This window comes from Mizuhopecten yessoensis, unplaced genomic scaffold (assembly GCF_002113885.1).
Source record: "Mizuhopecten yessoensis strain PY_sf001 unplaced genomic scaffold, ASM211388v2 scaffold10611, whole genome shotgun sequence".
Taxonomy (NCBI): domain Eukaryota; kingdom Metazoa; phylum Mollusca; class Bivalvia; order Pectinida; family Pectinidae; genus Mizuhopecten; species Mizuhopecten yessoensis.
In genome coordinates, this window is record NW_018408633.1 from 130,195 (window position 1) to 153,732 (window position 23,538).

The 23,538-nt window shown below is 37.2% G+C and overlaps 1 protein-coding gene and 1 long non-coding RNA gene across 5 annotated transcripts; both read left to right on the forward strand.

The window, feature by feature from the left end:
• LOC110461409 lies at window positions 1-22,790 on the forward strand. 4 transcript variants are annotated; one of them, XM_021514850.1, is made up of 9 exons: window positions 1-309; window positions 986-1,066; window positions 2,871-2,976; window positions 3,950-4,062; window positions 5,031-5,195; window positions 9,838-9,934; window positions 10,773-10,909; window positions 14,893-15,039; window positions 20,350-22,790. In XM_021514850.1, the coding sequence occupies exons 2-9, from the start codon at window positions 1,015-1,017 to the stop codon at window positions 21,267-21,269; spliced, it is 1,737 nt and encodes a 578-aa protein (XP_021370525.1). In that variant the 5' UTR covers window positions 1-309; window positions 986-1,014; the 3' UTR covers window positions 21,270-22,790. The 4 variants fall into 4 exon arrangements, with proteins under 4 accessions (XP_021370525.1, XP_021370528.1, XP_021370527.1 ...); XM_021514853.1 differs by having other exon boundaries at window positions 4-74; XM_021514852.1 differs by lacking the exon at window positions 1-309 and adding an exon at window positions 547-790.
• LOC110461411 lies at window positions 17,153-18,304 on the forward strand. The gene is made up of 3 exons (XR_002464126.1): window positions 17,153-17,216; window positions 17,351-17,682; window positions 18,108-18,304. It is a non-coding gene; the product is annotated as an uncharacterized LOC110461411 (long non-coding RNA).
• Window positions 22,791-23,538: the final 748 nt, after the last annotated feature.

Here is a 23,538-nt window from a genome sequence, read left to right on the forward strand (position 1 = left end):
AATCGCTTTCCTTACAGATCTAGAGGGCGGCTATCACAGTACATCCGTAACGTTTATCGCATCCTGCCGTTTATGTATGTTGCGCAAATTCCAGTATTGTTAACGCACGCTTTCCAGCTACAGCATCCAAACTATCAATCTTTTAAGTCAACATTAATCAGTAACCATAGTGACACATTGGGAATCTACCGATATAGATAGTATCGATATCTTATCTGGTTAACAATATCGGCGGTAGAACCGGAATGTAGCATACAGGATTATATCACTCTAGTCCGTGTACTCTCGGAAAGCGACTGTTCATGTACTGTAAGTAGCCCTTAAAAACTTATTATCATCATTCCTATAAGTATTGTAAATACAGCGTAATGTATTTTTAAACATTCCTTAGTATTATCAAATTATATATATTGACAGTCCGTATCTATTTTTCTGACATTCTATACACATGTTTTGCCAAGTTAAGTGTATGTACTCCTGACACAGAGCTTGGCAATCGAAAGTGTATTTGGTCGTTTTCCTTCAGAAAACACAGACTTATTCACGGGCGTGGTTATATTACATACAGCCCCCACACATGTTCACTACTGTTTTCCGCACTAATACAAACTGGAGTATACTTACACATTGCACGTTCGGTTCATGTACATATCGTAAATAAGGCTAAAGATTGTGACACACGAAGCTATCTCGTTTTCTTTTAAAAAGAAAATAGCCTTTTTGATAATATGTGTGGATGCAGGACACTATAAAAACAGGAAAAGGCGAAGTTCTATTCTGTAACGCAAGGGTATGTGTATCATCTATGTTTACTGTTCACGTTTTATAACAGTGCTGTATACATGTACACACACGGCGCGGTGACAGGGTTAGTATTAAACAGATTCGCACAATCTAATTGCCACAAACTATTTCTTACTTTAAACAATTTTGAATATCTTAGGTATGCCCGAACATGTACGTAAGTCTGCGTTCTGTTTTTTAGATAAGCTGTCGGACCGAGCGTAAATCATCATGACAACCCGACGGTACGCTCTGTCTCTTGTCATCGGTGCTCTGGTACAAGGTAAGGTATCTTTATGATCACATACAGAGTTACAACATTTATGGTATAGCTCTGTTGTAATATTGATAGGATTGGATATTACTTGTTTTTAGTAATTTTGTCCAAAAAAAAAAAAAAAAAGCATTGAAATAATATTTAGCTCGATACATGGAACTAGCGATATCATCATATTTTCTTTAATAGTCATCCCACAACGAGAAGACTTTTATATCACTTCTTATTATATATATATATATACTTATTCAGTGCAATGCTGTTACGTGTATATCTATTTTACTTCGTTATTAGTGTAATGTGAGAATAACAGCAGTTAAGATAACAGTTGTATTTTTTCTGTATCTATAATATACGTTTTTAAGTCTGTTTTTGTTTTGTTAGTGGTTGGTTCTGTGTGTGTTATATAAGTATTTCTCCCTATTAAACAATGTTAGTTTTACTTCAGTTGTTTACTTTTTTTATTCTATATTTGTAATATAATTTGTTTTCCATGTATAACTGATTACTGCAGTTGTTCGTGTGAGTTGTCAGTGTGATAACTCGCCCGCTGTCACCGATGTACCACTGTACTACACAGCCTGTAACCCATGCCAATATCTCTGTTGACTGTATGCTGTAGTTGTTCGTGTGAGTTGTCAGTGTGATAACTCGCCCGTTGTCTCCCGTGTACCACTGTACTACACAGCCAGTATCCCCTGCCAATGCCTCTGTTGTCTGTATGTTGTAGTTGTTCGTATGAGGTGTCAGTGTGATAACTCGCCCGTTGTCACCCCTGTACCACTGTACTACACACCCAGTATCACCTGACACTGCCTCTGTTGACTGTATGTTGTAGTTGTTCGTGTGAGTTGTCAGTGTGATAACTCGCCCGCTATCACCGATGTACCACTGTACTACACAGCCTGTAACCCATGCCAATATCTCTATTGACTGTATGCTGTAGTTGTTCGTGTGAGTTGTCAGTGTGATACCTCGCCCGTTGTCACCCCTGTACCACTGTACTACAAAGCCAGTATCACCTGACACTGCCTCTGTTGTCTGTATGTTGTAGTTGTTCGTATGAGTTGTCAGTGTGATAACTCGCCCGTTGTCACCCGTGTACCACTGTACTACACAGCCAGTATCACCTGACACTGCCTCTGTTGTTTGTATGTTGTAGTTGTTCGTGTGAGTTGTAAGTATGATAACTCGCCCGTTGTCACCCGTGTACCACTGTACTTTACAGCCAGTATCACCTGACACTGCCTCTGTTGTCTGTATGTTGTAGTTGTTCATGTGAGTTGTCATTGTGATAACTCTCCCGTTGTTACCGATGTACCACTGGACTACACAGCCAGTAACCCATGCCAATATCTCTGTTGACTGTATGCTTTAGTTGTTCGTGTGAGGTGTAAGTATGATAACTCGCCCGTTGTCACCGATGTACCACTGTACTACACAGCCAGTAACCCATGCCAATATCCATGTTGTCTGTATGTTGTAGTTGTTCATGTGAGTTGTCATTGTGATAACTCTCCCGTTGTTACCGATGTACCACTGTACTACACAGCCAGTATCACCTGACACTGCCTCTGTTGTCTGTATGTTGTAGTTGTTCGTGTGAGTTGTAAGTGTGATAACTCGCCCGTTATCACCGATGTACCACTGTACTTCACAGCCAGTATCATCTGTATCTGCCTCTGTTGTCTGTATGTTGTAGTTGTTCGTGTGAGTTGTAAGTGTGATAACTCGCCCGTTGTCACCCGTGTACCACTGTACTTTACAGCCAGTATCACCTGACACTGCCTCTGTTGTCCGTATGTTGTAGTTGTTCGTGTGAGTTGTCAGTGTGATAACTCGCCCTTTGTCATCCCTGTACCACTGTACGACACAGCCAGTATCACTAGTCCCGGCTACCCCAGAAACTACGCTATGTAAGTACACCAACAACTGTCTCATTCTTTAAAATAATACAGAGTGATATGGAAGAAGTTTCAAACCACGGCACTAAGCAATTATCACAACACGTTAAGAAGTTAAAAGAAAACTGAACATAAAGCGTTATTGTTCTTTTAAGCTTTTTACGCGATATCTCATCATTGACCTTTTGGCTTTCTTTCCGTTGTCTAGCGATAGACCTTCCACACTAACACTGTACACATGTAGCGCTAACGTAGGCAAGACTCCAGGTTTTTTGTTGCTAGTTCTCAAACAACGTCTTTGTTTTATTTGGTATGTATTTCACTGAGATATCGTGACGTAGAGAAAGATTTTCCAACACGGCCACGTTTGTGCCCCAGTCTGTTGGTACACAATTGAAGCTGCGAGATGATTTAATCCCATGAGTGGGACATAGTCTTAAATTGTGGTATATTGATAATATTATTTCGGTGCCGCCCTTGGCATCCGTGTCGATTAGATTTATATACGAATGTGAAATAAAATAAAATAGCGTACGGTTAAAATGAAGCGTCTGTATTTTGAACACAACCAGCTTTGATATTACACAAATGCACGCATATACAAAACACGTGTACATGTATATGGCCATACACACACATTACTAGCCCATTTAATCATTATAACTCTTGTTTCATTAGTTAAACATATAATCTGAAGGTTAAGGCGTTTGTGGTTCATTATCTGTACTGTATATGCTATGATATCATATCTATTGTCATATAGATACAATCTCATTATGATATTTATTGTTGCAAAAACATACGTGTATTAATTACATAACATATTAGTTGAGTGATACACACAACCTTCCCCGGATACACTTAAAGTAAAATATTATCATTGCACAAAAATGAAAATGATATAGTTAACTGTGCTTTGCTAGAACAGTATCAATAACTTTCAAGCAGAGCCTATTGAATCCTTTATGAAAATTGATATTTTCAGTAATTTGAACTGCTCCTGGATTTTCGAATTCGAGCATGAAACGGACTACTTCTTTGTGCGGATGGACGACGTCTATGTTGATTGTAAGGGGGACGTAATCCGGTTAATAAATTGTAAGTATACAAAGTCCCATTTCAAACACAGCTATATGATAGTTTGTGTGTCTAATCACTAAGATATGTTAAATACGAATTGCGTTTAATTCAAACTAACGAGTGTGGGTTGGGACACATTATATGCTTGATATAGTATGAAGCACTCTTGTAATCTGGAGTGCCTCTTTTGTCCTTGCCATGAGTGACGGAGTCTGTATCCGAAGTTATGAACGTGGATTTATATTACACATCATGTCGGTCTGTAGCCTAGCCAGCATAGGCGTTACAGAAGAAATGTAGCTGGTTTTGTAGCGTTTTCAAATTTGAGCACTCATTATCGCTGAATAAATGTTTGTGTGAAATAAAGACCTCTTACTGACTATCCATCGGCACCAATCCGTAACGTGAAGCACCCAGTGGAATAGACTATTACCAACACGTGTAGGACATATAGCAGTATGTTACAGTTTACTACAATTTATCAGAAGGAGGTGGGCTTTTTAGTGATCGCTTTTTTTGTCCCAGCAAGAGATAACGTTATAAAAAAACGATTTCTAAATATGATGGCAACACTTATAGGTACTAAATGAAGTGACGGGTCAATCTCACTGACATTATCTTAGTCAAATAATTATTGGACTAAACAAAGATACAGTACTCAGGAACAATAGAAAGGATAGGTAAGGGACATACAGTTACCAGGGTCCAGTTGTTTAAAAGATGATTAGCTTAATAAGTGATTAGCGCAAATTTTGAATTGTTGCGTATCTTTAAATCACAACCAGTGAATTAGTTACAATTTTTTCCAGATCTCAAATATTTTGTAGAGTAAAGTTACACGCATATTTGTGAGATTTTACCTTGGAGTAAAACAAATGGGCCCAGAATGAAAACTACGTATAACAGTGCATGATTGTAGCCCTCGATTTGTTGACTATATGTGTACTATTAACAAGTACATGATAACCAATATTTCCTTGTTACAGTACACACAAATACCGACATAGTTTCATTTTGTGACGATGCCACCACAAGCGACGTCTATACACAGTCTGGACGCCTTAGGGTGGAGTTCAGCACCAATGGTGTACAGCGAGATAACGACAGGGGGTTCCGACTGTATGTCACTAGTATGCCGAGCGTAAAACTGGGTAAGTACATAAACATATGGCAATGTGATCTAAGCAACATTATACCATACGTTTGTTCATAAAGTGTGTTCGTGTGTGTACAATGAAAGTGCAAATCGAAAACGACATAGCTAGTGTGGTACATGCATAGGCAACGTTACGTCCCGTTCTCGGTTTACCAGATATCGCTTCTACCGTTCGTTTGGTTTTCGGTATTCTACGTTTTGATATTGTTTTCTTTTTCGTATCCTATTGTCATGGTTTTGTATCGACGTTAGAGTCGGAGTTTCGTTTTGCGTGCTCGCACTGAACTTTGATTTTACATTTGTAGCATATTCTATTTGCAGAACTTTATGTCTCGGATTTCCCTACAGTGACGTCTTAATGTGAAATTGCTATCTTTTTATCGCGAATATAATTAAGATAGTTTCTTTGACGATTGTGGTTCGTTCTAAACTAAATCAACGTGTCACTACTGTTATAGCTTCTCCCCCGTATTATGACGTTTTCAGTAACAGAAGCACTATGAACAACGTCTTGCTTAAGAAAGGTTTACTGTTCAATTATTAGAGAAAGTACATAGTTAGCCTTGCAAAATGTCAAGTGTCGAACACGTGGGATTTTGTTTAGTTTCATCTCATATACGATTTGATTTGACATGACGCATTTTCTTTGAAACATGTCAGAAACTTAAATTTTTGTTATGCGTTTACTTTATCAATTTCATTTTCCCGGGGATTCACAGTAAAACAATTATTGGCTATTACAAATGATTTGGGAAGGGCAGTTGATTAGGGAAAAGAAGTAAGAGCTGTGTTTTGTGATATAAGAAAGGCATTTGACCGAGTGTGGCACAAAGGCCTTATGTACAAATTTATTAATACTTTACTAGGCGGTAAAGTGGTTCAATGGTTCAAAAACTATTTAACAAACAGAAAACGAAAAGTTATTATCAACGGGGTGGAATTATACAGGCAGATATCAAGGCTGGTGTTCCTCAAGGTTCGATATTAGGGCCTGTTATATTTTTAATTTATATAAATGATAGTGTCGATTTGCCTCTGTAATTAAGCGTTTCGCTGACGACACCTCAATTTATATCATAGTTGATACGCCCTTTTTGGCAGCTGAACAACTAAATAATGACTTCGAAAAAATCAATATTTGGGCTAAACTTTGGTTAGTGGATTGCAATCCACAAAAAATAATAGTATTATTATATGAAGGAAAAGAGTCCCTCCCAATCATTCTTTCCTATATCTTAACAATGCCCCAAATAGAAAATGTGAACTGCCACAAACATTTAGGTGTTACACTGTTTGAGGATTGTAGTTGGTCTATACATGTTGATGACATTATCAACAAGGTGACGACTAAACTAAACTTTTTACGGAAAATACGTTTTACCCTTGATAGAAAAAGTTTACAAATACTATATTTTACGTTTATAAGACCTGTTTTGGAATATGCTGACGTCGTCTGGGACAACCTAATTATTGAATACATAAATAAGCTTGAGAAAATTTACAAGGAGGCAGCGCGAATAGTATGTGGTGCTACAAAACTTACAAACCCAAATAAGATGTATATAGAAACCGGATGGGAAAACTTACGTGAAAGAAGGAAAAAACATAAACTGACACATTTTTTTTTAAATGTTTCATCGTCTCACTCCTGATTATCGCTCCAAGCTTGTACCTCCTAGCATGTATGAACTGCATAACTAAATCACTGGACATGGTAACGATCTTTCAGGTATCAGATGCACTACTGAGTTTTACCGCAAGTCTTTCCTACCCTCAGTTATTTCTCTTTGAAATAATATTCCTGAGGAGATTCGTTTAAATCCTTCGTTGCCCAACTTCAAAACCTAATTCGACCAAAACTTTAGGGGACGCCCCCTGAATATTATTATGTAGGATCGAGACAATATCAAATATATCATACTAGACTACGTCTCGGTTGCAGTTCTTTAAAACGCCACCTTTTTGAAAGAAATCTTGTTGACAATCCCTTATGCTCATGTGGACATTTTGTAGAAGACAGTTCCCATTATTTGTTATATTGTACTAATCACATTGAATCACGCCTAAGATACTTGACTCCATTGCCTTACCGATTAAGTATTGATTTATTACTGTTTGGTGATGTATCAAAAACATATGACCAAAATGTAAACAATTTTATAGCTACTCAACATTTTATCAAATCAACCAGAAGATTTACAAGCAATTATAATTCAACCACATAAAGTTATCATGTAAACTTAACTACCCATCCAACCGGGTAAAACTCCATCAGTTACTATCTTTATCCCTAATATCATGTTCTATCTGTTTCTCTTCACAGTTTCGTATGTACATATTTAGGCTATCACTGCAAAGTTATACATGTTTTATCACCAAAGCTTGTTATATATGATGAGAAGGACTATGTATAAGTACAACAGTACTTGTTTCCCAATCATCTGGATAAAATGTCTATGTAATTGTGCATGTTTATTGACATGAATAAAATATGGTTTAAACTAACTTCATTTTACATGTTTTTAATGCTCCTGCACTTTGACGATGCGAAAGTGTTATCACCTTTAATTTTTGCTCACCTGGTGGGAGGTACTAAAATATTCAAAATACAAAGATGACACCAACATGTAGACAAAGCCTTAATTCTAACTCGAAAACGATGATTTTTTAATATGAATCAGACCTGGTGTTCCAAACGAGTGTTTTGTATTTTATTCATCGGCGAAACCCGCCATATTTATAAAGGTAAAAAATAAAGTAATGGTACATTCTCAAAGAGAGTACCGGGTTAGTGACAAAATATAATAATTACATTAAGTAGAAAATCAGAAAGTCTCAATTTATATTGTCGCCCCTCTTGATCATGTTGTTACTAAAGATCTAGGCAGGCGGCTGATAAAGACGAGTTTATAGAGTCCATGATTTCAAGGTCAGGAGAGCATATACATGTACAATGAAAGCTACCCGCAAACTCTTTGTCATTTAAAACATTGTTCGTATATCAGAGGGTAAAAATGAAGGACTTAGACATGTAGCAAGGAGTTTTGGCAACTTTCCTGATAGGCTCTTCAATAAATGCAGCCTTATATTGAAAAAGTGTGGTTTACCATGGAAAGGGCATAGTTTGTCCCCATGAATATGGCAACAATCTGATAAAAAAAACGCCAACGGACCAGCCATTGATATTGACAACCAAACCTCAAGGCTCCTCAACTAGCTGATGAAGGTTTTTTGAAGTCAGTTGTAGCGGTTGACTGTAATTAAAAATCCTCGGATAAATGGGTTGAGAAATGATGTAAGAAATAATTGGTGTATTTGTAAATATAAAGTATGTTGAAATGTTCGCTTCAACAGACACGTGGCACATGTGTAGGGAGAGACTGGTGTACAAAACATCTAATATTTTCCTGCCAAATTGGCCTTTCATAAAAAAATCAAGCTTAGAGTAGAGTATATGCAAAAACATCAGTAAAGTTTCCAGGTTTGTTTTAAAAAGTCCACAAGGAACACGGTTGATTGATATATTTTGTGCTGTTCTTAATACAGAGGGAGAGTACAAAGTACAAACTAAAGTAGAAACAACTAAGAAAAATTCAGTAAGTAGATCCGGAAACCCTATCGAAATAACAATGTTGCCGCACTATATGGCCTTTCGTTCATTCAAGGACTAATCAGTAGTACTAAAGACAATAAGAAAGGCCCCTCTGACTGTATTATATGCATCATCCGACTGCCTTTATAATGAGTAATTGCTTGATCAATCTCTTTTTTTTATCTGATTTGTCTGATATGATATTGACAGGGAACATGAATGCCTTTTTCCAATAGACGAACGATCGACATACATGTATACGTGTATGTTGTTGGCGTTCGTTATGTGTCCATGTGTAGCACCGTTGATGCAGTCAAGGTTATCACTGAAGACAGCAGTTGTGTTCTTTGGCATCGTGTAAGACATACTGGAGCACGTGCTTGAGAACGAAGGTGTAGCAAGTGTCATTACGTTTCAGTTTACATTGCTATCTCCCATGGTTAGAATCAGTGCTGAGGAACGTGAGGAGTGAGGGGGTGTCTAAGGTTCTCATATCTCGCGCCTTAAGAATGGTTGGTGTTGACACTAGAAGTACAGGCAATACTTAAATATCACTTAACAAGTTACTTACATTCATTTTTTTATAATTCACATACAAAAAAGGGACGTATACACATTGATTAATAAGTTAGATATCAAGTTAACAATCTGTCTTCCTGATACTCCAATAATACGTTAGTAACAGCTCTTTATTTGACAGTTTCTAAACAAAGGACGGTTTCACTGTATATACTGTAAACATGTACTGTATTTTGTCAATGATCGGGTTTTTTTTTTTGGTTATTTACAATAAAATACATTTTGTAATCGTAATCGATCTTTAGAAATGTATTATATCATAAATATTAGCTTTTATTTATAAATATATGTTTTTTGTTTACCTAACTATGGATAAGTATTGTCAACCCCTTTTTTACTATTGAAGGCTTGATCAGCTGAGAAGGGTACTATTTAATATTAAAATCCGTTATAATATTGTTACGGATATCGGATGTGTGTACCCGTGAAAGACACACCTATAATGCAGTATATATTTTACACCCAGATGTCGCCGATTGTCCATCAAAGGGCGACGTCGAGCTCTTAGCCGGAAAGAATACTGAAGTGTTGACATCACCACACTTCCCAAAGCATTACCCGTCGTACGTATTGTTGTCGGAAGTGGTTTGTGTTTCCATGAACAGCAGCCTTCCTTAGTAGACGGGCACTTCCGATAACCACCTCATTGTTTCTTGTTGATTCACTTATTTATGTTATGTACTTATATACGTATGTACTTCATCCGAAATCCAAATTCATGTTGTATCATGTTTAACAAAGACTCCAAGGCAGCTCCTAACTGTTTATAACATGAAGAGAGATGGTAGATTGTTTTAATTCCTCATTCCAATACTTATATGTTAAATGTGAAGTTTATTCTTTGTGATCATTATTTCACATACATCTGTATATTGTTATGTCAGTGTAATAGTTATGCAGTAGACGGGGGCAGGAGACGGGCCATTGCCACCCAAATGACATCACGTTGTGTAGTTTTGAAAGTTGTTCAATTGAAACATAACCCTAAACAAAACCAGTGGTCAAAAGTCAGCTCCTCAACCTACCTTCTGCTTCCTTTCTCCTGATTAGTCAAAGGGTTAGGAAAGACCCAAAACAACACCAGAGTTTAGGTTTTACAAGTGTATTATAAGGATAATTTTTGTGGTTTCGTTAAACAAAACAAATCAGTTAACTGAGGAATAAAGCCTGTAAAAATACTTATGGAAAAACATAAACTTAACAAAATAGGTCTCATAAATTGAGACAAATTGAATGGACGAAGTGCTAATAATTTGAGAGAATTTCGTTTTAGACAATACAATACTAGTATATTTGGATTTAAATGTACATCAGCGGTTCCTAACAAGATGTTTATCGTCCATATTGCGGAGTTTCCCTTGGTGATATATTAGTTGTGCTAACAATTTATTGTTCTGACAGGAGTCAAACCTGTCATTGGAAGATTCCGTCCAAAACTGGATACAAAATCGTCATAACTGTAGATTTTATAGACATTGAATACGGATCCACGCCGCCCGAAGACCCGGTAGATTACCTACAGATAGATTATGCAGAGGGTAAGTCCACAGTTGAGATATCTTAAAAGTTTATTTATGTTGCGACAATAATTCATTGATATATTTTACGATAATTAATTTAAATATTTTGCTCCTACATGTATCGCTACCGTTTAAATGTATGCTATGTAGGTTGTATATATTTGGTCTGTATATACATACATGTACCTTGAATATAATACTGTATACCGGTAAATATGGTCCACAGTTTAACTGTCGCCGTACTTCTCCCTCCCTTAACTTATGCCGGCGAATTTATCATTACAGCAAATATAAGTGCTCAATACAAGAAGCGTAGTAATTAAACCGGAAATGCGAAATTAAAACTGGGCGAAAATCGATTTTAAGGGTGAAGGGTGAAAATTTGATTGGCAAAAATTCCTGGTATACGTACATTTATATATATATAAGATCTTACATGAATTTCCATTTCATATGAAATGAAAACAAGTGTAAGATCCTTTTTATCACATAATCAAGAATTGGTGGCATTTATTCGTGTAAGACGACAATTTGCATGCATCCTTAAAATGTTAAAAGTCGCCATTTTGACTCGTGTGCGTAAATGGATGACGTCATGTATACGTACTTGTCCTAGGCGGGACGTCACACTTGAAATAATTGAAACTTACGACCAATCACAGGGCTGATGGGTCATATAGCATGGGTTAATACGCCAAAACAAATGACAGGGGTACATGGATAACACAGTACATGTACATTATGTGATAAATACATTTATTATTTGCTTGAAAATTGCTCGCAATCACATTGGTCGGATCTTACACACGTGACCAGTCCTAAAAAATCATGTAAACAGGTTATTCAGTGAAAGTTGATATCTAAATATAAAAACAATTTAAATACTACTCATGGATAAAGATGCTATTAACACAAAACTGCCACCAACCATGCTTATCTTAAGGAAAAAGAACCTTGACGGTGTCCTCGAAAGCTACTATGCTGAACTGTTGGATTCAACCCTGTCTAAATTTTACAAGGAGGTTCGCGTAAAAGAAATCTGAATCTTGATTTTTTTAAATCTTATTATTGAAGCATATATTAAAACAGCTATGTGCTTTTGTGCTGGTAAATATTAAGAGATTATCATATGACCATTTTGATAGCACACCCCATATCAGCTTGAGAGTCCTGATATCAGCCAGAGGGCCGAAGGCAAGAGAGCTGGTATCAGGACTCGAGGGCTGATATGGGATGTGCTATCAAAATGGTCATATCATAAACTTTTTATCATATGTTTTTTTTCCTTTAAAATAAACAAAACATACACAAACAAATCATTTCTTTATTTTATTTACTGATATTCATAAAAATGATAACAAAAACAATGATGTATATAAACAAAACAGTAACAACTATCATAAAAAGTCAACATTTAGAAATTCCTAAATTCCTACAAAATAACATGTTTTTAAAAAGTTTTAACAATATAACATAATGGATCTGGTTGGAATTCAATTTAATCACTGTCTGAATCAATCATCAACACAATACAATTTTCAATATCCATTGGGCATTCCTCACTTAATGATAACAGTAATACAGTTATTACTAACTAGAACCAACAGCTACCAAGCTTATAGAACTATTTATTATTCATTTGAATACTGTACCTACCTAAATCAAGCGCCCCTTTTTCATACAGAATTGACACTTCTTCTTTATTTAGTGAATCAGCAGCATTTGGGCGGTTTCCTTTGCATTGAGTCTTCAAATTCTTCATTTTGGCACTTAGCACATCACGAGAATTATTGAATTTAATATCGGTCAAAATATTGACGTCGTAGTGTTTCTCCTGTAGATAACGGTTAATGCTGAATTGTAAACACCTCAGACTTGATGGTTCGTACTCAGATTTATCGTTTTTCTGACGTTCATGAAGAACCTGGCCATGTAATCCGCCAACTGAACCGAGTCAATAGACTCTGGAGATCTCCACTTATTTTGAGACATCAGATAATCCGTGAAAATTTTGATGTCGGATTGCGTTTTTCTCGCAGTATTCTTGTTCCTCATGAAAGATGAGGAAATGTATCCTTGTTCCTCCTTGTTCCTCCTTGTTCCACGAAAGCTTCGGTATCATTAACTAGCATTATTAAATCGCGCCCCTGCATCCATTACATGTTTCGTCTCCTTTTCCAGGATTAATTCACCTAGTTCAACAATCCTTGCTGCCACTGAGTTCCTCTAAAATCTCCTCACCAGTACTAGCTATAGTCGCCATCGTTGTTTTTGTTTACGCAGACGACAGGTGTATCACTAATAAGCAAATCCAAATACGGAAGCGGCGCCATCCGGAAATTTGGGTGGGGCTTTGTAAATCAATCTTTAAATCATTTTCCATGAAACGGCATTTATTCCATGCCAACAATTCGTTTGTTTACATTAGAAGCAGACAACAATAAGCGGAAACGGCCAAATCCGGAAATTTAGGAGGGGGTGCGATATCACTTTCAAGGGGGTGTGACATCACCCGAGCTGATATCAACTTGTGGAAATTTTAGACTTATCACATATACAAAAAGGGTGTTATTATTAGTAAACATATGATAAGATGTGATATAAACCTGAAAAAGTGATATTAACCTAGGCTTCGCCTCGGTCAATATCGCTTTTTCAGGTTCATATCACATTATATTCACAAGCACAAACGTCCATAATTGTAAAATATATACATTATTGGATGTTTTCTACTTAACAATTGCATTATATACATGTATGTAAAGCTGTATTTATATAATAAGATATTAATTTTACAGTTTTTACAATTTTATCATGTGATACTAATAATGAAAATATTGGTCACCCAAAGTCACATTCGAAATTGGTCGCTATAATCAATCAGTATGAAATAGTTTACATGTTCACGCCTTTTAACAACATAACGCTTAATGTCATATTAAAAGACAAAGGTCAAGTGATATTGTTGATTGAAATGCAAAGCAACACAGTGGCACATTTGGTACCTGCGACTTGCTTATATAAAGCAAAGCATATTTCTTATTTTAACATCTGACATTGTTATCTGATGACAATATACAGTAGTAAACATGGGAGGCTTCATACTTACATAGTAGTTCAGTCTAACGGCCGTCTGATGTCACACTCATGATCACAACAACTTCCTGGTACACTGTAATAGAAAGTTAAAACTTGTATATAGATAGCCACTATGGATAAGTTTTTTTTTTCATAGACAAAGTATAGATCTGTTGAAATATTTTACACAGACTGACGTGTAGTATACTCTAAAGTCACCATTAGAGTTATCTCCCATACACCACAGGGTATCAATATCGCATTGTATCTTGTTTCTATTTATTTTTATTTTATAACTATGCTACAGAGAAATACGTTGTAACCGTACGGAAACTTATAAAGGTACAGCATGTCGTTCGATGCTGTCCGTGACCCATCTTGAATAGAAAATGCTGAGTTAAAACCAAGTCATTTAATGGCCGACAGAACGTTAATAGTAGATGTTCCCGATATGATTTATTACACAATTGCATGACATATGTACCTATCAGTTTTACTGAACTGGAATTCGGTTGGTACATGTATGCACAAGTTCGAGGTCTTAGGCTTGAACCACATAATAACCATTGCTCCCCTTTTCTATCGGCACCCAAACAAATACACTAGTAAGACTTCTTATGAGCTAAGCGACCTTGTCAAAGACGATCGACCCCTGTTACGGCATGGTGAGAAATCGTGCAGGGGTGATAATCGTGTTGCAAACGCAGCAATTTTGCACGATTTCTCCCCCGGGTGAGACATCGTGTCGGGTGAGAAATCGTGCCGTAACAGGAGGTCGATTGTCTTTGTCAAGATGGCTTAGTTCATAAGAAGTCTCTGACTTAAATTCCCGTCTGGTCATGGAATATAACATTTACTTTTACACTCCATACAAGAGTACACATTTAACGTAATGTATAAAGACACATTTGTGAATGTTTCAGGTAATTCGACTACACAGAATCAACGGTACTCTGGACGATGGAACTTTCAATCGGTACAGAACTATGCCATCACGTCTGTGGGAGATGTTGAAATGACGTTTACTTCGGACGCCGACACCAGCTATGCTGGATTCTTACTTCGTTATAGTGAGTGTATTATGTTGGTTGTACCCGGGTTTGTTGCAACAGAGTATGGCTAGAATATAAGTTTTTTGTAACAGGGTATAGCTAAATAGGTGTTTGTTGTAACAGGGTATAGCTAGAACAGGGTTATTTTGTGAAAGGGTAAAGCTAGAATAGGGGTTTGTTGTAACAGGGTATGGCTAGAATAGGTGTTTGTTGTATCAGGGTATGGCTAGAATAGGGGAATGTTGTATCAGGGTATAGCTAGAATAGGGGGTTGTTGTAACAGGTATAGCTAGAATAGGGGTTTGTTGTAACAAGGTATGGCTAGAACAGGGTTATTTTGTGAAAGGGTAAAGCTAGAATAGGGGTTTGTTGTAACAGGGTATGGCTAGAATATGGGTTTGTTGTAACAAGGTATGGCTAGAATAGGTGTGTGTTGTACATGTAACAAGGTATGGCTAGAATAGGGGTTTGTTGTAATAAGGTATGGCTAGAATAGGGGTTTGTTGTAATAAGGTATGGCTAGAATAGGTCTTTGTTGTAACAAGGTATGGCTAGAATCGGGTTCTGTTGTAACAGGGTATGGCTAGAATATGGGTTTGTTGTAACAAGGTATGGCTAGAATAGGGGTGTGTTGTACATGTAACAAGGTATGGCTAGAATAGGGGTGTGTTGTAACAATGTATGGCTAGAAGGGGGTTGATTTGTAACAGGGTATGGCTAGAATAGGTCTTTGTTGTAACAAGGTATGGCTAGAATCGGGTTCTGTTGTAACAGGGTATGGCTAGAATATTGGTTTGTTGTAACAAGGTATGGCTAGAATAGGTGTTTGTTGTAACAGGGTTTGGCTAGAATAGGGATTTGTTGTAACAGGGCTTGGCTAGAATGGGGGTTTGTTGTAACAAGGTATGGCTAGAATATGGGGGTGTTGTAACAATGTATGGCTAGAAGGGGGTTGATTTTTAACAGGGTATGGCTAGAATAGGTCTTTGTTGTAACAAGGTATGGCTAGAATCGGGTTCTGTTGTAACAGGGGATGGCTAGAATATGGGGTTGTTGTAACAAGGTATGGCTAGAATAGGGGTTTGTTGTAATAAGGTATGGCTAGAATAGGGGTTTGTTGTAATAAGGTATGGCTAGAATAGGGGTTTGTTGTAACAAGGTATCGCTAGAATAGGGGGGTGTTGTACATGTAACAAGGTATGGCTAGAATAGGGGTTTGTTGTAATAAGGTATGGCTAGAATAGGGGTTTGTTGTAACAGGGTTTGGCTAGAATAGGGTTTTGTTGTAACAGGGCTTGGCTAGAATAGGGGTTTGTTGTAACAAGGTATGGCTAGAATAGGTGTGTGTTGTACATGTAACAAGGTATGGCTAGAATAGGGGTTTGTTGTAACNCAGGGTTTGGCTAGAATAGGGGTTTGTTGTAACAAGGTATGGCTAGAATAGGGGTTTGTTGTAACACGGTATGGCAATAATAGGGGTTTGTTGTAACAGGGTATGGCTAGAATTGGGGTGTGTTGTACATGTAACAAGGTATAGCTAGAAGAGGGGTTTGTTGTAACAAGGTATGGCGAGAATAGGGGTTTGTTGTAAACCGGTTTGGCTAGAATAGGGATGTGTTGTACATGTAACAGGGTATGGCTAGAATAGGGGTTTGTTGTAACAAGATATGGCTAGAATAGGGGTTTGTTGTAACAAGATATGGCTAGAATAGGGGTCTGTTGTAACAGGGTATGGCTAGAATAAGGGGTTGTTGTAACACGGTATGGCAATAATAGGGGTTTGTTTTAACAGGGTATGGCTAGAATTGGGGTATGTTGTACATGTATCAAGGTATAGCTAGAAGAGGGGTTTGTTGAAACAAGGCATGGCGAGAATAGGGGTTTGTTGTAAACGGGTTTGGCTACAATAGGGATGTGTTGTACATGTAACAGGGGATGGCTAGAATAGGGGTTTGTTGTATCAGGGTTTTGCTAGAATAGGGGGTTGTTGTAACAAGGTATGGCTAGAATAGGGGTTTGGTGTAACAAGATATGGCTAGAATAGGGGTTTGTTGTATCAGTGTTTGGCTAGAATAGGGGTTTGTTGTAACAAGGGATGGCTAGAATAGGGGGTTGTTGTAACACGGGATGGCAATAATAGGGGTTTGTTGTAACAGGGTATGGCTAGAATTGGGGTATGTTGTACATGTAACAAGGTATAGCTAGAAGAGGGGTTTGTTGAAACAAGGTATGGCGAGAATAGGGGTTTGTTGTAAACGGGTTTGGCTAGAATAGGGATGTGTTGTACATGTAACAGGGTATGGCTAGAATAGGGGTTTGTTGTAACAAGGTATGGCTAGAATAGGGGTTTGTTGTAACATGGTATGGCTAGAATAGGAGTTTGTTGTTACAAGGTATGGCTAGAATAGGGGTTTGTTGTAACAGGTTATGGCTATTAAATGGGTTTGTTGTAACAGGGTATGGGTCGAATGGAGGTGTGTTGTACATGTAACAAGGTATGGCTAGAATAGGGGTTTGTTGAAACAGGGTTTGGCTAGAATAGGGGTTTGTTGTAACAAGGTATGACTAGAATAGGGGTTTGTTGTAACAGGGTATGGCTAGAATAGGTGTTTGTTGTAACAGGGTATGACTAGAATAGGGATGTGCTGTACATGTAACAAGGTATGGCTAGAATAGGGGAAACATAAGAATAGGGGTTTGTTGTAACAAGGTATGACTAGAATAGGGGTTTGTTGTAACAGGGTATGGTTAGAATAGGGGTTTGTTGTAACACGGTATGGCAATAATAGGGGTTTGTTGTCACAGGGTATGGCTAGAATTGGGGTGCGTTGTACATGTAACAAGGTATGGCTAGAATAGGGGTTTGTTGTAAACGGGTTTGGCTAGAATAGGGATGTGTTGTACATGTAACAGGGTATGGCTAGAATAGGTGTTTGTTGTAACTGGGTATGACTAGAATAGGGATGTGCTGTACATATAACAAGGTATGGCTAGAATATGGGTTTGTTGTAACAGGTTATGGCTAGAATAGGTGTTTGTTGTAACAGGGTATGGCTAGAATAGGGATATGTTGTACATGTAACAAGGTATGGCTAGAATAGGGGTTTGTTGTAACAGGGTATGGCTCGAATAGGTGTTTGTTGTAACAGGGTATGGCTAGAATAGGGATGAGTTGTACATGTAACAAGGTATGGCTAGAATAGGGGTTTCTTGTAACAAGATATGGCTAGAATAGGGGTCTGTTGTAACAGGGGATGGCTAGAATAGGGGGTTGTTGTAACAAGATATGGCTAGAATAGGGGTCTGTTGTAACAGGGTATGGCTAGAATAGGGATATGTTGTACATGTAACAAGGTATGTCTAGAATAGGGGTTTGTTGTAACAAGGCATGGCTAGAATAGGGGTTTTTTGTAACAAGGTATGGCGAGAATAGGGGTGTGTTGTACATGTAACAAGGTATGTCTAGAATAGGGGTTTGTTGTAACAGGGTTTGGCTAGAATAGGGGGTTGTTGTAACAGGGGTTGGCTAGAATAGGGGGTTGTTGTAACAAGATATGGCTAGAATAGGGGGTTGTTGTAACAGGGTTTGGCTAGAATAGGGGGTTGTTGTAACAGGGTTTGGCTAGAATAGGGGGTTGTTGTAACAGGGTTTGGCTAGAATAGGGGATTGTTGTAACAAGGTATGGCTAGAATAGGGGTTTGTTGAAACAGGGTTTGGCTAGAATAGGGGTTTTTTGTAACAAGGTATGGCGAGAATAGGGGTGTGTTGTACATGTAACAAGGAATGGCTAGAATAGGGGTTTGTTGTAACAGGGTTTGGCTAGAATAGGGGTTTTTTGTAACAAGGTATGGCGAGAATAGGGGTGTGTTCTACATGTAACAAGGTATGGCTAGAATAGGGGTTTTTTGTAACAAGGTATGGCGAGAATAGGGGTGTGTTGTACATGTAACAAGGAATGGCTAGAATAGGTGTTTGTTGTAACAGGGTTTGGCTAGAATAGGGGTTTGTTTTAACAAGGTATGGCTAGAATAGGGGTGTGTTGTACATGTAACAAGGTATGGCTAGAATATGGGTTTGTTGTAACAAGGTATGGCTAGAATATGGGTTTGTTGTAACAAGGTATGACAATATTAGGGGTTTGTTGTAACAGGGTATGGCTAGAATTAGGGTGTGTTGTACATGTAACAAGGTATGGCTAGAATAGGGGTTTGTTGTAACATGGTATGGCTAGAATAGGGGTTTGTTGTAACAAGGTATGGCTAGAATAGGGGTTTGTTGTAAACGGGTTGGCTAGAATAGGGATGTGTTGTACATGTAACAGGGTATGGCTAGAATAGGTGTTTGTTGTAACAGGGTATGACTAGAATAGGGATGTGCTGTACATGTAACAAGGTATGGCTAGAATAGGGGATTGTTGTAACTGGGTATGGTTAGAATAGGGGTTTGTTGTAACAAGGTATGACTAGAATAGGGGTTTGTTGTAACAGGGTATGGGTCGAATGGAGGTGTGTTGTACATGTAAAAAGGTATAGCTAGAATAGGGGTTTGTTGTAACAGGGTATGGCTAGAACATGGGTTTGCTATATACACAATGTCATTTCGACAGTTTTTACATGGAAATAATGGGACAAGTGTTCGTTCCTTTTAACCTTGTTGTTATGCAGTTTCCCTATAACAATCAATAGAAACACGAAGTAGGAAGTCACACAGACACAAATTATTTAAAACCAAATTCAAAAAAAGCAACCCTTCATAACACCATGGTGTCCTCCATTTACGAGCTCTTTAGTGGTACGGAAGACCAAGAGAACGAAGTGTTTAGAACAATCCTCGAAAATAAGGCAAACATATTAAAATGCATTTGAAACCCTTTATAGAGTTCAATTCTATATGGTAACAACATAACATCTACTCCTTGTATTAGGTAATTGACAAAAACATATTTTTTTTATTCTTATTCAATACAAAATGTGTTATGACATCATAAGAAAATAAAAAGTTGTTTTTATTTATTTATTTTAATCAACTTTTCTATCTGTACTTTTTTTTTTATATCGACACTATAATCGTTATACAATAGTTCATGAAGTACACTATAACATCTAGATGATGTATTTTAAACAATTTCATTGGTGATTGGCGGATTTTTCATGTATTTGCTTGCTTAAAATTCTATACAACTTATCTATATATCAAGTATTTTGTAAGGATATATTTGTCATTCCCATATTTCTTGAATATATGATGGGGTGATATGATTGCTTAAACTGTCAGTGACATAATTGCACCGCATAAAAACTCAATGTGTTATTTGTTTTCGATTTCAGAGCTAGTCGAATTACCATTATCTCATACCAACACAGTAAATCCAGCTTCCACATCAAACGGTAAGGTCATTACAACAGAAAGGACACGAGTTACATCAGAAGAGAGTGTCTTTACAACAGAAGATACAGTATCTACATTAGAAGAAATATTGTCTACATCACAGGAAACTATCGTCACAACAGCAGATACAGTATCTACATCAAAAGATATACTGTCTACATCACAGGAAACTACCGTCACAACAGCAGATACAGTATCTACATCCAAAGATATACTGTCTACATCACAGGAAACTATCGTCACAACAGCAGATACGGTATCTACATCAGAAAATATACTGTCTACATCACAGGAAACTATCGTCACAGCAGCAGATACGGTATCTACATCAGACAAAACAATATCTGCATCAGGTGATACAATATCTGCATCAGAAGATACAATTTCTACATCAGAAAATATATTGCCTGCATCACAGGAACATATCGTCACAACAGAAGGAATAATATATACAACAAATATTTTATTGTCAACACCAAAAGGAAATATCGTTACAACAGATAATACGATATCTACGTCAGATGATATCGGGTCAAAAGACATAGAATCAGGCCATACAACGAAGGGAACGATATCAATAGCAGGGGATACGACAAATAACGATACAAATCGCGAAGAAATTGTGATACCCAGATATGTGTACGAGTCAAAAGTAGAACGGCGGACTAGCTCCTGTGATGTACAAACATGTGTGATACCTCTCGTTGTGGCCATTGGTCTTTTACTGTCGATTCTCTTTGTCGTTATCGTGGCACTCGGCGTGACGAGATCTCGTCGGAAGGATAGGTACCACGTGCGCAAGGCATTTCCCTGTCGTCCTCCCATGACTGATACAGCAAATGGGGATTCCTATTTGTAATACTTAGCTTATTACAGCGGACTTAGCTGTTATACCAAACTGGACATAATGTTGAGGTTCTCAAATGCAAATAACAACAAAATCAGTGTGTTAACAACGAAAACATCTGCAAGACCACACACTTGTGTTTTTATAACGAATCAGAAAGCACGAGTTTATTGCGCGGACGAATATATTCACGAGTGCGAAGAGCGAACATAGCATTTTACTCCTCGTAAATTGTAAATTGATGATTGTACAAACCTACATTCCACATGCTTAGAATGGGTAACATGTCCAGATTGTACAAGTTTGTGCTGAAATTTCACAAGTGCATGATTGGTCAATATTATTTCCTGCGCGGTTTTTATTGGCGGGGTATACTGTCCTTGGCGGGTCTCTTGTTTTAAACTTTGATGAAATATGGTATGGCACAAACTTATGTTTCAAGGGAAAACATCGATTTCAGATGAATGAATAATTGATACTTTTTTATAAGATAGTTCCTGTAATTGGTGTGAAGATTTCAGTACACTGTCCCTTCCTTAATTGAAACGTTAAGATTGATTTGTTGGCATTGTTTTCATTACAGTTTATATAACCTATTATGCAATACAAAAAAACCTTTAAAGCTTTTGTATTTGCTTTGCCCATATGTGATGTCGTAATAACGACCCTTCCCATACAAATATAGAAAGCTTTTTCTCGCATCGTTTCTCACATAAACAGATTCTTGCCAATTAGAATGATTATAATTGAATTTAAACGTGTTGCTCTGTTTGTTTGGGATACATAAAAGTGTACTTTACCAACGTAGTTTCAATGATTAATGCTAAAGTGCACGATCGAAAGCATATAACAAAACCGTTTCCTATGTTTTGTTATCACATGATCAACACTGCAATTACATGTATATATACGGGTGTTCGTTTGTAATAATTAGAATAAAATCTCGAATCAGTGCAAGTCGATTTCATTTTATACGAGTTATCGTTCTTTACCCATAAAACGAATCAGTGCTTGCCCCATTGTCGCTATACTATAAGTCGCCTTTGTTTGTCAAAAGTGAATTGAGCAGTGAGTTTTTTTTTATAGAAAGATAAGCATTCTTTATGATTTTAAGATCAAGAGTTTTCCATTTATCTGTGCATTGTTTCATACATCTTACGTATGTAAATTTGTATTGGTGTAGGAAATGTGTTTAACAATTAAATATATATATGTGTCGGATGTGCATTTCACGTGTGTGGATAGTTATTTTTGTGTAACTACTGGTAATTGTCTGTTGCTATGTTACCAACCATGGTACGTAAATTGCATAAGTTAGAGGAAGACATCGCATTTTGATTGTATTGACTATAAAGCTTCATTAAGCATCTGGCAGTGATGGTCTCTCGTCAAGAGGAAAATTATATACATGTACGAGGCTTAGACTAGTAAAACATATTTACGAATCCTTCAACAGGACCACATTAAAGGAACTTAAACACAGACAGCAGCGTTTGACGTGATTTGTAATAAAAATATATCCAAAATATTTTATATTTTCGCTTTGTTGGCTTTGATTGGTGGAAATGTTGTCCCAATTGTTATGTACACCTTGTGTTGGTGGTGTTAGATACTAATGCAATCACAAGAAGTAATGTAAAACAGTGATATCCATACCATGCAGATTACCACTTACCATCACGTCATTCTCACCACATATATGGATATTTACTCCCCTTTCCTCAGCAGTAGCATGTCATCGTGCCAGGCCTATGGGATTGACACATTACAGTCCATTAGCAACACGTGTTGGTAATGCTAGCATGCTCAGGGGAAGGTGATTCTGCATCCTGTTGATAAATACATTAATTACGCTACTAAATGTATATTTCTTTTTGAAGGATTTTAATCTGTGAATAAGACAACTGACGGTCATCACCTGATGTATGTTTACAAAATGGTGGATGTCGAACCTATCGTTCATTTTTTGTGGGGTTCATCATATTTTCACATCCGGTTATTATATACTCCCTTATTGTTGTTGTTCTTTTGAATTTACTTTCATTCTGTTTCCGTTTTCTTTTAATTTTCATGTACTATTGTTTTTCGTATGTTGACGAAAAACTATTGTTTTTTAATTACAATCTATCTAAAATATTTACATATAATTTCTGTTGTTGCTAAATGATCAGTCATACCTATCTCTATTAGTTATCTGTCTGACAATAATATTAGAAGTCTATCATTTTTGTGTCATTTTTTTTATCCTTATACAGTTTCACTGATAGGGTGAATGTCTGTC